The sequence below is a fragment of the Nyctibius grandis genome, chromosome 5 (assembly GCF_013368605.1).
Source record: "Nyctibius grandis isolate bNycGra1 chromosome 5, bNycGra1.pri, whole genome shotgun sequence".
NCBI lineage: Eukaryota > Metazoa > Chordata > Aves > Nyctibiiformes > Nyctibiidae > Nyctibius > Nyctibius grandis.
In genome coordinates this window covers 47,265,754-47,281,083 of record NC_090662.1, presented here as the reverse complement: position 1 = coordinate 47,281,083, position 15,330 = coordinate 47,265,754, and the positions used below count along the sequence as shown (strand labels likewise).

The following is a 15,330-nucleotide window of genomic DNA, read 5'->3' as shown; positions in this document are numbered from 1 at the left end:
ACGGGCCCGGGATGAGGCAAACTGAGGCGTTCTCGCCCCAGTCACAACACAGGCAAGGGCGGCGGCAACGCCGCCACTCCCCCGCCCGGCCCCCCGCCGCCGCCCCGCCCCGCCGGGCACGCCACCGCCCGCCAGTGACGCCACGGCCCCGCCCCGCCGCTCGCGCGCCCGTTCCCGCCCTCCGACCCCTCCGCCTGAGTCCCCCCGCACCTCCCAGCCCCGCCTCCCCGCCCCCGGGAAATCTCGCGGGGTTATGCTAACGAGGCCGCCGCCGCCCCGCCCCTCCGGTTCCCTCCCGCCCTGCGCCCTCCATCTGGGTGGGTGAGTGAGCGAGGGCGAGTGCGGCCCGCGGTGCGCTGTGGGATACTGGCGGTATATAGTGTATCCTCGGTGCGGCGTTAGCTGAGGGGCCAGGCAGGAGCGGGGTATGAAGATGGCGGACGCCAAGCAGAAGCGGAACGAGCAGCTGAAGCGCTGGATCGGCTCCGAGACCGACTTGGAGCCGCCCGTGGTCAAGCGCAAAAAGACCAAGGTGAAGTTCGACGACGGCGCCGTCTTCCTGGCTGCCTGCTCCAGCGGGGACACCGAGGAGGTGCTGCGGCTGCTGGAGCGGGGCGCCGACATCAACTACGCCAATGTGGACGGGCTCACCGCGCTCCACCAGGTCGGTGCGGAGCCGTTCCCGCCGGCCAGGGAGGGCCTGCGCGAGCTCGGCGACGGGACCGGGGCTTGGGAAGGTGGGGGCGGGGGGAGCGAGGCCGGCCGGCGGAGTGCCCCCCCGGGAGGAGGTGGAGGAGGAAGGGGCCGGAGGCGGCTGCTCTCACCTCCGCTGGGGGGTGTCGGGGCGGGGAGGGGCTGGAGCGCGGGGCGGGAGGCGGCGGCGACCGTGGTCAGGCTGGGGGGGGGCGGCCGGCCGGTCGGCCGGAGGGGGCCGCGGGGGAGCGGCCCAGGCTGGCTGGGCTGGAGGGGTGAGAGGCTGCGCGCCCTCTCCGCAGGCCGGGCGTCGGAAGGGGGCGGTTGGGCCTCTCCTTCGTTGGGGAGGAGGTGCCGGTGACCCTCTTTCGCTCGCCTCGCTGCCCCTCATGGCAGTGCCTCTCTCGGGAGGGACGGGGGAGCGGGCCCTGCCCCGTGGTGCCCGGGAGGCGGCGGGGGGGACGGGGACAGGTGCCCTCCGGCGGAGGGGTGGCGGCCGGCAGGTGAGGGGTCGGGCCCGCCTCGGGGGCGCTTCCCCCGGCCGGCCCTTGCCCGGGGTCCCGGGGCAGTTCCCTGCTGCCCCCGTCTCGCCGGTTTCGCAGCAGTTGAGCCGATTAAACCCCGCTCGTGTGTGCGGGCGGGCGTGCGGAGAAGACGGGTCATCTATTTCTCTCCGGTTTCTAAGGGGAACCAGTGTTTTGTTCCTAATATAGAAACGTGTATCAATAACAGGCTGCTTGCTTTCTGTAGGGAGGGCTTCTGCCGCAGTGTGAGAGCTGAACTTTAAGGGGAGCAGGGCTCTTACATTTTTCTTTCGTGGCGTTGGAGAGCAGTAAAAAAAACCGAATCCATATTGCTTTGTTCTGGTGTGGGTATGTGGGAGGGGGGTTGGTGCCGAGGGAGATAACTTTCACTTGGGGCAGGGGGGGGAATGGAAGGGAAACTGGCTGTGAAGTTTCCTCAAAATGGATGCTTTGTGCATGTTGAACTTCATAGCAGTCTGATTGGAATCTCAAAACGTTAGCCAAATAAGGAAAGGCTGTGGCAATCCGGAGATAATGCGGGTTTGCCTGAATAGTTTTTGTTTCTTTAGAAGGCCAAAAGCTTCCACACAATATTGGATACACTGGATATCCAAAAATCAAAAAATGATCTTTGACAGGCTAGCTTCTTGTTCTTAAGTTTAGAAGTTGTTCAGTAGTTTAAAAAAAAAAAAAATCTTAATGATTATGAGATGTAGGTTGATCAAGTAGAAATTTTCACAGAATGGTTAGGTGAGGTAATTAGGACGTTGTTATACAGCGCTTTTCTTAAATTCATCACCTCATTTTTGTTTAATGTATTTTATCCATCCCATATAAATTTCTTAAGGATGTGAGGCTCTACAAATACGTAAGTTGCCCTATAGTACTGTCTAGAATCTCCTCCTGAACATAAGATGTAAAATTCTACTACTGTTTCCTCTATTTCCTGTGTATAAGTTGTCACTTGCTCTCCGGTAAAGGGTATAGGCTTACTTTCAGTTGTGAACTGAACTGGAAGAATGAATGTGTGTTGTGGTTAAGCCTGTCAGCATGTTACTGCAGCACAGTTACCTGACTTCAGGCTAGCCTGTCACTTCATAGTGAGGTTTTGCATATTTATCCTTCTCTAATCAAGTCGTGATTGCTTCATGCTTCCAGGGAGCTCTGTATTAGAAGTCATACCTTTAACTGGTTAGGTTGTTGGGTCTACAAGTTACTGTACTTCAGTGATTGGTAGGAAAGGGTGATGTTTAGTTTAACTCTATTGTTAGAATAAGAGGTGAATGGTGTTATCTCTTTTCATGAAGTCCAGATGGCATTTTCAAAATGTCTTTGATACTATATATACAACAAAGCTTTCATCAAGATCATCCTGAGCTTATTCTCCCCTTCTTTTTACCCGTAGTCAGCTTGCAGTTTGGAAGGGCAAAGTCTAAGGGAACAGAGGTGAAGATTTACATCACTGCTAAAACTCTTGCTCACTCCTCTCCCCTCCTCTAGTGATACCAAAGAGACTTTTCTGGTTTTATGATATTAAAAGCAAATGAGAAGATCAGTTGTGAAGTTATAATCCTCTTGAGGCAGTCCAGTAAATGAATGTTGCCTGTTGCTATTAAAAAAAAAAAAGGCATATAACAAACCCTTGCCCACCTCTGAATGGCTTCACTTCATTATTATCAATAAATCTTATTTTCCTCTAATATACCATATAAAAGGTGCAAAGAGTACATGATGCAGTCTATAACATGAATTCATTTAATCAGATTTGGTTGTGGCATGGAAGAAAGCTGTATCTGTTCCCAAAGGACATTCCAAAAACTTGTCATTCTTCCTGGTAGTTTTGACTGACTGATGTCAATTGTGTTGAAGTCCACGTTGTTGTGTTTGACTGCCATGGTTTGCTGTTGCTTTGTTGTTTTTTGTTTATTTGTTTGGGGTTTTTTTTGTTGTTGTCTGTCAGATCCCCTGTCGACTTTACTGATTCACAGGAATAAATTTATCTCAGCAAAGATGAAGTGACTCTACCTATTTTGGGTTGTGTCCTTTTGTGTTGCATCTAATGTTTTTTGTGGTTAGTGAGAACAAATGCGTGGTCTGAAATAGGAATAGAATTAAATATTTAATATACTATTCAGCCTTTGTTTTTCCTGCTAGATATGACAGTTAGAGGAAGAGATTTAAGCTGTGTTTTCTTTTCTACAGCCCAGGTGGTTGGAAGTGCTGAGGGGAAAGTACCATTAATCTGAAATTCTGGTGAACTTTGGATCTGGTCTTTAATGGAGCCTCAAGCTTTATTACTGAAGCCAATAGCTAAACTTTTCCTATATCAGTGGGTAGAATGCCACCACCATCAGAAAGCTTTATGTAGAATTGTTTCTCCTAATGCATATGGCAAAGAAAAATTAATATTGGCTTAGTAACTCAGAGGAGGAAGGGGGAGAGTATATATACAGGTACTTTCTTCATCCTTTGACACTGCCAATGAGTGATTTTGTTTTGTGTTTGTACATGCATAAATGAGTGGACTTGAGTGCATCATATCTGAGGACATGTCAGTTAAATTTCTTTGAGTTAAAGATCTTGGAGAAGGGGGAAAATTTGTCATTAGATGATAATTATTATTCCTGTATGTAATGTCGGATTCAAATGTTGTTCTCTTTAAGAAGTTGTTTTAACATAAGTTCAGGTTAGGCCTTCAGCACGAAGGGCAAAACTGGGTATATCACTTTTCTATCTATAGGAGATATATATAATGTAGGATATTGCAGCAAGGTAGTATGTATTCTGCTGCAATATCCTGTGTTATATACATATTGTGTGTTTATGTCTGTAAGACCAGAAAACTTGATTTTAAATTAGACCTTAAATTTACAATCAGATGTCTGTTCTGTTAATTTAGTGGAGGCTGAAGTTGATTGTTTTTAAGTATTGCATTCCCAGACAGTTGTCACACAGGATGAGATCTAATTTACAGATAGTGCAGCTTTTCTAATCTGCCTTAACAATTGAATATAAGGAGAACTTGAAAGAAAAATGAAGCCCAAAGGTGAGCTGTGACCTCGCAGTTTCTGCAGGGGAAGTGGCATATTCTGAAAAAATGTGAAGAAGAGACTGTATACTGTTTTCAGTAAACCTGGTCCCTTCTATGGCAGACATACCTATTCTGAGTGGGATTCAATTCTATCATCCTGAAAGCTTAGCACCTATCCTTCCTCAGAGTTTGGACTCTTTTTTTCTTCCCTTCCACAAGAGAACTTGGTTCACTAGCTCTGACTGGAATTTATTGCTTAAGTGACTGGAAGTAGTTTGTCTCAAAGTTATATAGAGCTTTGTACAGGAAAGAGGAGCCCCCCTTTCTGGGCAGCACTGTGGGAAGGCTGCGTGTGGTGGGGAGGGACTGTGATGTGACCAGTTCCCTGGAAGGCTGGATTTCCTGCTCATGCTGCTCCCCAGGGAGCACGGGCTGTGCACTGTGGAGTACCTGCACGCTCCTGATAAAGAAGGCAGCTGAGATTAGGCTATGGTTAGCTATGACAATTTATGCAGCCAGCTTTTTGGCTGCCCTTTTTCTTTGAGGCTGCACAGACTTAGGAGGTAGTAACCTGGTTTTTGGCCTCATTCTCTCTGGGTGAGGAAGGTGGGTGCTGCGGCCTAATTCCACCACATAGCATGAAAGGAGCGTGTCCTGCTGTCTTGATCTTGCTTCTTCCTGGGGAGGGTACTGCTTTGGAGGTAAGATAAGGGAAATTGACTTGGCTTTTGTGCATGGGGATCATTGAGTACTATAGATGTTGTCACTGGTGAAGGCTGAACAGCAAGAGAGGCTCCTAATCCTTAATGAAGGATTCACATGCTCTTTTTTGTCCAGGACAAGTACAGTTTAATTAAGCAGAGTTCCCCAAAAGCTATCTCTCTGTTGCAAATATCAGTGTTTTTCTGCAACTCTTCAAGTACTAAATTGAATATGAAGGTGAGACTGTTTTACCGACATTATAGTTATGTATTAGTTTGCAGGCATAGCAGTACTCAGTGTTAGAAATTTTGATTTGATGCCACTGCTGTAGGACTCTGCTGCCTTGATCCCTCAGGAGTAATTAAGATGCTGAGAAACTCTTCACAAGTGTGTTTCGCTGAACACTTACTCTTTCTGATTAAGGACAGTTATTGCTGTCTTATTGTTTCCTATGGGTTCTATGGGATATATTTCTTGGATAAGGATTACCTTCCTTTGCAGGAGTTTCTGCAGTAGTTCATGTGAAAAATTCTATCAGAACTCCTGGTGGCATCCTCCTAGTAAAGGGTAACTTTACTTAGATAAAGTAAAGGGTATCATTACAGTTGGTATCAACTGTCGTCCTTGTTACGCCATCCTTTCAAACAGCAGGGAGTGGTGAAAAAGGGGCATAAAATCTACCAGCACTGGATCGCTTTGCCTTAGAACTTGATAGAAGGCATTAAGGCTGCGCTGTCGGGGTCCTTTTTGACGAATGATAACATAGGTCATGTATTTGAGCTGGGGCCACAGCATGCGGAGCGTGTCAAGTCGTAAGAGCAAAGGACTCGTTGCTACAGTCTTAAATCTCTAGGGTGTTTGCATCATAGCAGCAGTGCTCAACAAACAAGGTTAAGGAAGGTATGGAAATAGCTCAAAGCTATCTTAGTAACCTCCTGGCTGTGACTTCTGCACTGCCTCTTTTGGAGAGGGAAAATACTGGTGTGTATGGTAAACTTGTTAATTTTTCCAGACTGTCAAGTGAGAGAACTTCCTTTTGTACAGAAAGGTTTGTACTCAGTTATGAACCCAATGCCTAAATCTCACTGTCTGGAGGGGAAACAACCTCCCACCCAGTGAACCCCCTGATGCTGTCATTGTAGATGATATACAACTGTGAATTTTGGAGTTGTTTGCTCAGCTTGTATTATGTTACCCTGATTTATTTTTTTATTCTCTATCTGTACAGCAAAGCACAGAGAGAAGGAGTCCTGAAATAAGTGTACTGTTGACTTCACTCAGTGATTAGACTAGAGACATTTGTTTAAAATCCCCATTGTAATAGGAGTTGGTTCTTGTGTGGACCATAGATCTTTCTCTCCATAGTTACAGTAGCTAGGTTCAGATTCTGCAGTAGGTACTTGTTAACTTCCTACCAACCTTGTCATCTAAGATCATTTTTTTTTTTTTTTTTACCCTTTGAAATGGGGGCAAGAAGAGAAAAAGGATATGATTTCTTCATAATATACTTTAATAGTGGGAATTTAAATGCTTCATTCAAAAGAATTGTGTTCTGCTTGGTGTTTTATAAAAGAAGCAAGTAACAATCTTTTTACGTTTTCAGATTTGTTGTCTCTGAATGTCTCTTGGCCTCTTCATAGTCTGTCAAGTTTGAACCTGGGATTTCTATGTCTGGTTACATAGCAGTTTTCATTGCTATGCGTATTTCTTCTGCACAAGTAGAACAACCCAGGTGAATTCTAGCATATAGTAATTATTTTAAGTATTTAAAGCAAGTTGCCATGTTGGTGTAACTGACAGATTTCTTAAAGTTACCTAGTCATGGAGGAAGAGTTCTGTGTTCAACGTAAGGATGAATTCAGCTGGTAGGGCTTTAGTATTTAACGAAGCTAATGTTCAGGGACAATTTCTGCTGGTCTATAGCTATGAATTTCACTGTAGCATTAATGCTGTTTTTACAGTAAAGCTTTATCTATGTTTTTCTATGTATTCTGGCATATTCTTTGTATTAGAACACTTTTTCATGATAAATCATCAAAAGCACCTTGTAAGAGTAGATGACGTGCTCTTGAATGTATGAATGAAACTGAATAAAACACTCTTGATTTGAGGCCTTTGTGATCTTGGCATTATAGTAGCAAGCATGTTATTTTTTTCCAAATTACTAAATTTCAGTTTGTTAGCTAAATTTGAGACTAGGAGACAGAAGCAGTCAGTATAAATCATTAGTAGAGCTACAACGTAGGTCTTCTGAGGATCTGTATTCCAGGCTTAAGGGTATATGCTAAATTGTAGTTGGAACAGATGGTTTGACAGGCTTTTGGCCAGTTCTTCACTTGTTTATCCCTTTCCTTGGATGCTCACTGGCTCTCTTTCTCAAAGTTGTTGCTTGGGCTAGTAAGACACTTCTGCAATCTTTTCAAAAATTGAAAGCCCAGCAAATTGCTTGCCTCTTTCTGTGTAATTGTGACCCCTGAGGCTGGGCTGACAGGATTTGGAATTGAGGAACATGCATGTGTTCTAGCAATTATTTTAATTCTATCCAAGAATATATTCAGATGGGTTAGACTTAGACAAACTAATATGCTCCGAAAGGAATGTGGTGGTAGTTTTGGACAACTACAGCATGAGTACAAGTTGGGGACAGACCTGTTGGAGAGCAGCGTAGGGGAAAGGGACCTGGGGGTCCTAGTGGACAGCAGGATGACCATGAGCCAGCAGTGTGCCCTTGTGGCCAAGAAGGCCAATGGCATCCTGGGGTGTATTAGAAGGGGTGTGGTCAGCAGGTCAAGAGAGGTTCTCCTCCCCCTCTACTCTGCCCTGGTGAGGCCGCATCTGGAATATTGTGTCCAGTTCTGGGCCCCTCAGTTCAAGAAGGACAGGGAACTGCTAGAGAGAGTCCAGCGCAGAGCCACGAAGATGATTAAGGGAGTGGAACATCTCCCTTATGAGGAGAGGCTGAGGGAACTGGGTCTCTTTAGCTTGGAGAAGAGGAGACTGAGGGGTGACCTCATTAATGTTTATAAATATGTAAAGGGCAAGTGTCATGAGGATGGAGCCAGGCTCTTCTCAGTGACATCCCTTGACAGGACAAGGGGCAATGGGTGCAAGCTGGAACACAGGAGGTTCCACATAAATATGAGGAAAAACTTCTTTACGGTGAGGGTGACCGAACACTGGAACAGGCTGCCCAGAGAGGTTGTGGAGTCTCCTTCTCTGGAGACATTCAAAACCCGCCTGGACGCGTTCCTGTGTGATATGATCTAGGTAATCCTGCTCCGGCAGGGGGATTGGACTAGATGATCTTTCGAGGTCCCTTCCAATCCCTAACATTCTGTGATTCTGTGAGTACCCCCTTGTGAGATGCTTGCAACCAAGAAATTGTAAATTATGCCCTACTGTAGTAACAATATAGAGTGTATGCATATAGGGCATGCAACGTGTGAGGACGTTTACCTAACAAATGTTATATCAGTGCTTAACAATATATCTTTCTTCATTGCTCTGGGCAACCATAAAAATGCAAACTGGAATGCAGCTGCAAGGCAGTGGAGCTGTTGGTAAGCTGGGCAGTTTCTGATGCTGCTGGATGGGTGGAGACATTCCAAGCTGCTTTACTTTCCTATATGCATTCCTGAAATGACAGTCAATGGAAAGCATGGCATAAGAGTGGCAGCATTCCTCAGCTGTTTCCTTTCTAGTAACTTCAAGGCTGTAAGGATAGAACAAGAACGCAAAAGATAATCAGGATACTTGGGGATAGCGGGGGAGCATTTCTGGATTTTCTTTCTTTTTTTTAATACGTTGTTTTGACAAGATCTGGTACCCAGCTTTTCTATTTCAGTTGTTTTTTGAGAACACTGAATCAGCCACTGTGCTTATCCTGGAAACATTGAATCTTTGACGACTCATTCACAAAACCAAAATTAGAGCAATATGATCAAGTCTTTGAACAAGTCTGTTTCCCATTTATGCCTGAGTGGTGTTAGCACTTACTCCATTAACAATATATTTCTTAAACTAATGGCTTCTAAAGGTCTGTTAAACAGAGTGAAGAGTGGAGTTGGCTTTAAGAAGAGGGTGAAACCCCTGAAAAAAAAACTTACCCAGCAAATGCAGCCTCGTTTTGGGCCTCCACACAGAATTAAGTTTGTCTTCAAGGCTGCAAGTAAATAGTTCCTATACAACTGTGACTTCTGAATACTCTAATTTTACATTTGGTCTATAACTAGCACATAACCGTCTATTTTGATACTAAAATATCTGTAAGCTGTGGTTGTTAGAAATGGTTCCAGCTCTAAAACATTGTCAGGGGCCAAGTCTCACTGTTTTTTTTCTTTCTTTTTTCTAAAATCATTCTAAAATATCCTTTGATTTATTTTCCCATGTTATAATTGTAATTCAGGGTCTTGAGTTCAGACTGTGACAGCTTGCTTTGACGTGATCAGTTAGCCAGCGAGTGGTGATTACTACACAATTTTTAGTTCTGTGGTGAATATTTATTTAGTTTTGCTGTTGCTGTTTTACTATCCTGATAGTGAAGCTAGAAGAGTAACCAAAGTGTCTTCTATATACATACTTGAGTGTTTGAGGTTCCTTGTACGTCAGGGGATTACATGCAAGTCTTGGCCTTGTGTTGTGGATCTGAAATACATATATGCCGGTTTTCATGTTAATTTCATTTTCCTGTGATTTTTTTGGTTCTTTCACAGAATGACTAAGATGAATGTTAGCCATGTGAAACCTGTTTGTTAATAGTTCTGCCACAAACTTCTAGGATGAACTTACCTAACAGTATTTTTCTTAAAATTTCACTGTTGAATGGAGTATTTGTCTAAGGCAAAAGAACAATACCTTCATCTGGTAACAAATGCGAACACCGATGACAGGTGTGTGCAGTGATGTATGTGTGTGGTCAGTGCTACCTTCTGAAACACTTAACTTGGATGAAGCTTTCACTAAGAAGCTGCATTCCTCTGTCAAATCCGGGATCCTTGTGGGCCCCTTTTGAAACCAAAATGCCATCTCGGACTTCTAGCTTTGAAACTTTTGGCTCTCTAATGTCCTGAAATTTGCTTTAGCATTCTTGACTGAAAACCTATGCTTCCGTTACTGAAGTGGAAAATTTGTTATTTTAAAGCTGCAAAGCGTGTCGTCCCAAGTTTTAACAAAAGCGTTGTTGCTTGCAGTGTGTTCACAAGTATATGCAATTATACTTGAATGAGTAGGCTTAATTAAGTGAATAATCTTAATGAAATCAATGAGAGTTTTCCAAAAGTGTGCCCCCCCATCCCAGAAATGAAACAATCCAAAGCCATTGATATTATCTCCTCGATCAGTCTTAATTTTGCCTACCTTCCCTATATTCTATAAAATGTAAGTAACCCTCCTTATTGCTGTTGCAGCATTAAGTTTTCTTTTTTGTCTAGTTACAAAAAGTCAACAACTCTTAAACTTGTATTGCTAACCTGTTCTTCTGAAATGTTTTCAAATCAATCCAGCCTGGTGCTTTAGGTGCTGAACTTGCTGCAAACTTGGGCAGAAATGACTTGCCTTAGGTTTTCATCAAAATGAAAAGTGAAGACTGGGGTGACAGCATTGTGCCTGTGGGACAAATTGGGACTCCTGTTGTTAAGTAATAATCTCATTCTATCAAACCGTATAAAACAATGTTTTTAGAAAGCTTGCCAAACTTCACAATTTGCGACTACTTTTATATTGTTCAACTACTGCAACTTGAATTATTTTAGGTCCTAATGATAAAGATTTTTTTCGTGAGGAGTCTACACTTTGTCTCTCCTACAGAGTGGAAAATAAAGGTTTAATACTTCATCTCTGAAAAAAGAATTTTTGTGTAACGTCAGTTTCTTGGCTTCTGAGTATAGCAGGGCAGAGAGGGTGGGTTGTGCTAACACTGTGGCTGTCAGTGGGCTTCTGTTTGTGAATCTCTGCATGTGGCTTTCTGGTTATACATTTTCTACTTGCTTGCAGACAACCTAGCCAAATGCTTGACACTTGTGTCTCTGTATAGCTATGCTTGTATGTGTGTAATAGTGGTATTGAATGCTAATACTTGTATGTCACAGTGCTTATTGTGTATTTGTATGCTTAGGAAGAGAAACAGCTTCCTTCATCTCTGGAAAGGAGTAACTTAACAGATCTAGTGGCTCTTGTGCTTAACACTTGTACCATACTCGTAAAATGCTGAAGGCGGCCACTGACACGTATGTAATGGCCCCCTGTTTTAGTTGAGCTGCCCTCAGACTTGGTTTTATGTGAAATAATTTCTTCATATTTTTACCTGCAATTTACAATATCATATCTTATCCACAGTCTACCTGGCTTTGGCCTGATCTATTGAATGTGACTTCAAAGAAAGCTCATGAAGTTATTGTATAAACAAGTTTTACCTATACCTGTGGGTAAATATAGCAGTGGTGACTTAAAAACTATAGTTTCAAAGGAAAATACAGAACAACTTAGTGTGAATGCCAGAGAGACATTGCATATTTTGTGAAAAAGTTTTATTGGTTACTGACCCATGTAAGAAGATGTGGGAGTGGGGGAGCTCTTTTCCAATTGTTTTCTCAGCAATTGAAGAGGATGCTGTACTCCATAATATAGTAAAAAAGTGTCAATTGTTATTATATCTCTGTGTTTGCAAGCTCAAGTGGCGTTTGGACTTGCAGAATACCTTCTCTACTGTTTGTTAAAAGTTTCAACTGCTGCAAATAAATAGTACTGGATATGTTGCACTTGCTGCTTTTCATTTTACTACACAAATAGCTCCAGGTATAAACGTAATGAATGTAAAACTGAGGGGGGTGGGGGATATAAATTAATTTATAGATTTTAATAGCTTGTGAAAAGAAAGACCTAAGTTAGAGGAGCTGCAGTTGGGATCCAGGAAGAGGCTGTCTTAAGAAACTTAGACTTTGGCAACATAAACCAGTGCTGGATGCAACTGTAGATACCAATGTGAAGTCTGGAAACACAGGCAACCTCTGGCTGCTTGTATATAGGAATTCTTGTTTAAAAGAGGTATTACTTGCTTTTCTGAAAGTAGGGTAACAGATGTGGGGGGATTTTATCCTTTCCCTAATTTCCTCTAGAGAGTTGTTCTTGAATTAGATTATCCTGGCGCTAACCTCTATATGCAGTTACCCTTCACTTAAAACTAGTAATAGGCTAGCTTTGCGCTAATGAATAGCAATGATAGTCTAATTTCGTAAGGCTGTCAAGTTTGGAATCCATGTGCTGTTCTAGTGTCTAAGCAATGTTAAAGACAGTGCTGTCTTATGATGAGGTTACTTCTAAAAAGCTAAATGCAGATTAGGCATCTTTTCCTTTTTGTCCCTATAGAGAATGGAAAAGGAAAATGGAAAAGACCATTTCCATTTAGCTGTCCCTTTGACTTTTTTTTATCATGTAATTCTTTTGTGGCAGCTTGAGATACTGCTTTTTATATTTTAAAAAAAATAAAAATCTTACACTGAATGGAGTCTAGCAATTATCTAAATTCTTAAACAGCACTTTTTCCCACAGTCCGTAGAAAAGCCAAGCTATACTATATGGATAGGTCTGAATATACCACAGATGATGGAAATTCTGTTTGGACAAACATGCATCGTAGACTTGAAGTGCTAGGTGATTCTGTGATATTGTCTTAGTGTGCCTGAGAAGGACAGTTTGCTTTATCTTCTTGCTAGTTAAAAGTTAGCTAGCATTTGGGTTTAGTTTGTTGGTTTTGGTCTTGTTTAAGGCTAGAGGCTTCCTCCAAGTATTTGAATGTCACATTGAGCACGAAGTTCTTACTGAAGACAGACATGTCATTTCCCTTCTCCTTTCAAGAAAAACTACCACCTTGAACAAGCTTTAATAAAGACTAGTACAAATATTTAATATGGTTTTGAGTACAGTTGAATACAGTTCTTCAGCAAAATGACTATTGGAGTTCTGAGTTTTTTCTCAATCAGCCTTTTCAGTTCATGATTCATAAAGGTCGTGTAGCACCTACAACATTCCATACCTGGTTATATTTGCTAAGGTGATTGGAGGCCTATGACTGGTTAGCCAGTCGCTTTAAGGAGTTGCATTATTTTGTATCTGCCAATTGAGATTTATATATACGAACTCAATTTGTCCGGTTTGAGAAGTGTGCTATGTCCGGAATGCTATAGTCATTGCCAATTCCTAATCCAAAGTGCCATTAGCTAGACTTCTTTTCAGAACCTCCCAATTTCTGCCTAGGATTACAGATTTCCCATTGAAACTCAAATAAGCCTACTGTAATCATTCGGTGACTTGACTTTCTCTTGATTCTAGCATAATTGTCCATCCTATTGCCAAGGCAGGAATGGTACAGTAACCTGAGAAGACGCTCATCTCCATGTTCAGTGCAACAGAGGAAAGAAAAAAATTTACACACAACTCAAAAAGAGAAGGGCACACTGCATTGGGTGAAGTTTTGTATATGGTGTAGCAGACAGATTGACTGGATGACATGTTTGTGAGGGATTAAAATCGATTTAAATGTGTATAGAGCTGTCATCTGGCTTTGTTGCAAGAAGCCTACCCATGTGAGAATCGCTGTACCTGTGAACAAGTTACCATGGCTTTCTGGAGCCTAATCATTAGTAGGTTCTCTGGCACGAGGAACATGGAAATAGGGGAGTTTTTCTGGATGTGTATGGAGCAGTTCCTGAGGGAAGGTCAGCTGTTGGGTGTCAACTTCAGTTTGACTTGTAAAAACTTTATAGAAGCCAGAAAAGCCTACTAAAACAAAATACTTGATTAATAAGATGATGGATTTTAAAAGCTGTTGATACTACTAATTGTTTGGCATTGTTTTTTAGAGTAAGTGACCTGTCATGTCAGGTGTATATGCTGTATTAAAACATGAAAACAAAGTTCTGGCATGGAAAAACTTACATGATAGTAGTCTTATTTTTCCATTTAAGTTTTCTTCAAAATACGGCATATAAATAAAAAGCATCAGTAAAAGCTGAAGGCACGCAAGCTATGGGGATTCGGATAAAAGACCAAACAGCACTTAAAAATAACTTTGTATTAAGAAGCCTTGTTGGCATCAGAGACATAGTTCTTCAGTGACATAGTTTATGATCAGCTACACGGAAATGTGACTCAAGTGTTTGCTTGAAGAGCTGATGTGTAATTTCCCCATTTTTGGAGATCCTCCAGGGACTTTGTATCTCAGCAGCTGTTTGCTTACCTGCACATACAGTAACAAGTTCTTAGTCTTTTCAAGACAGAAGCTCTTGTGACTGCGTTTGGAAGGCTTTGCTGCCTTAATTTCTTTCTTCTAGGATTTTGAGCACTTTTCACTTCTTCTCTATAATTATCTAATATTATTTTCTATAGCCAAGTTAAATGACTTAAATATGGGAGAATTTTCTTGGTGTTTTTTTCCTGTTCATTTTGGTTTGTCATGTTTCACTGCTGATAATGTATCTGATAACATGCTTTGCATTCTGTTACTACTTGGAAGGTGTTTATGCAGAATCTAAACAAATAACAGCCTAAGTCAACTGATTTGGACTGCTTTATTGCAGTTTAACTACAAATATTACTTAGTTGGGTATTAAAACCATTTAAACCTTAAGCCAGAAACTTCAATTTTTAAAACAGAGATGGTTTAAAATCTGGCTTCGGATGTTTAGCAGTTTTTCTCATGTGGTAGGCTGTAAAACTGAGGAGTGTCACTTAACTAGGAATGACATCACTAACTTTTTTATCAATACACTTCAGTACTTATAAATCACAGACAGCTACCAAAGGTGAGACCCATATGACATCGTACAGTTGCATGAGTTGCTCTTTGAAGAACTTCTTCGACCTAGACAAAGGTGGGCACAAGGAGAGACAGGGTAGAAAATATTGCCCTGATCGTAAGATAGAACAGTGACAGAGGTAGGAATTTTTTAATCCAGGTAATTTGCCCCTTTTTGTCTTTTTCTTTCCTCCTGTCTACTTGCTCTGCTTGTGTTATAGAAACTGGATCTTGGCAATCAAGTTCTTCTGCCTTGTAACTTTTAATAAATAAGCAGCACTGGTTAGTTATTTGTGCTTTTAGAGTTATAAAAGCAGGCTCTGAATTAAAGTCTACATCTGTAGAGACTTAAACAAGGTGCTGATGCTTATGGAAACCCAGCATGTGCCCTACTTCGGTTTCTTCCTCCAAGAAAGGTCCGTTGCAGGTTCGTTTCCTTTCTTTAGTAGTATCAGCAACCATTGAGACACAGGATATTTACATCTCTGCTCCTCTTGGCTTCATGAGGATACCTAAGATGACACTCCAGGCCCCCAAACCCATGATTGCACTATAAATTTCTCTGTGGAATCTTTTAACGCTGCTTAATG

The 15,330-nt window shown here is 42.3% G+C and overlaps 1 protein-coding gene across 9 annotated transcripts in view; it reads left to right on the top strand.

The window, feature by feature from the left end:
• The first annotated feature begins 312 nt into the window (after positions 1-312).
• Positions 313-15,330, top strand: part of PPP1R12A (protein phosphatase 1 regulatory subunit 12A) — a 136,737-nt gene continuing 121,719 nt past the window's right edge. For all 9 annotated transcript variants that reach the window (XM_068402476.1, XM_068402471.1, XM_068402478.1 and 6 more), the window contains exon 1: positions 313-664. In XM_068402476.1, coding sequence (XP_068258577.1) covers positions 428-664 — 237 coding nt within the window. In that variant the 5' untranslated portion in view covers positions 313-427. The remainder of the gene's footprint in view (positions 665-15,330) is intronic.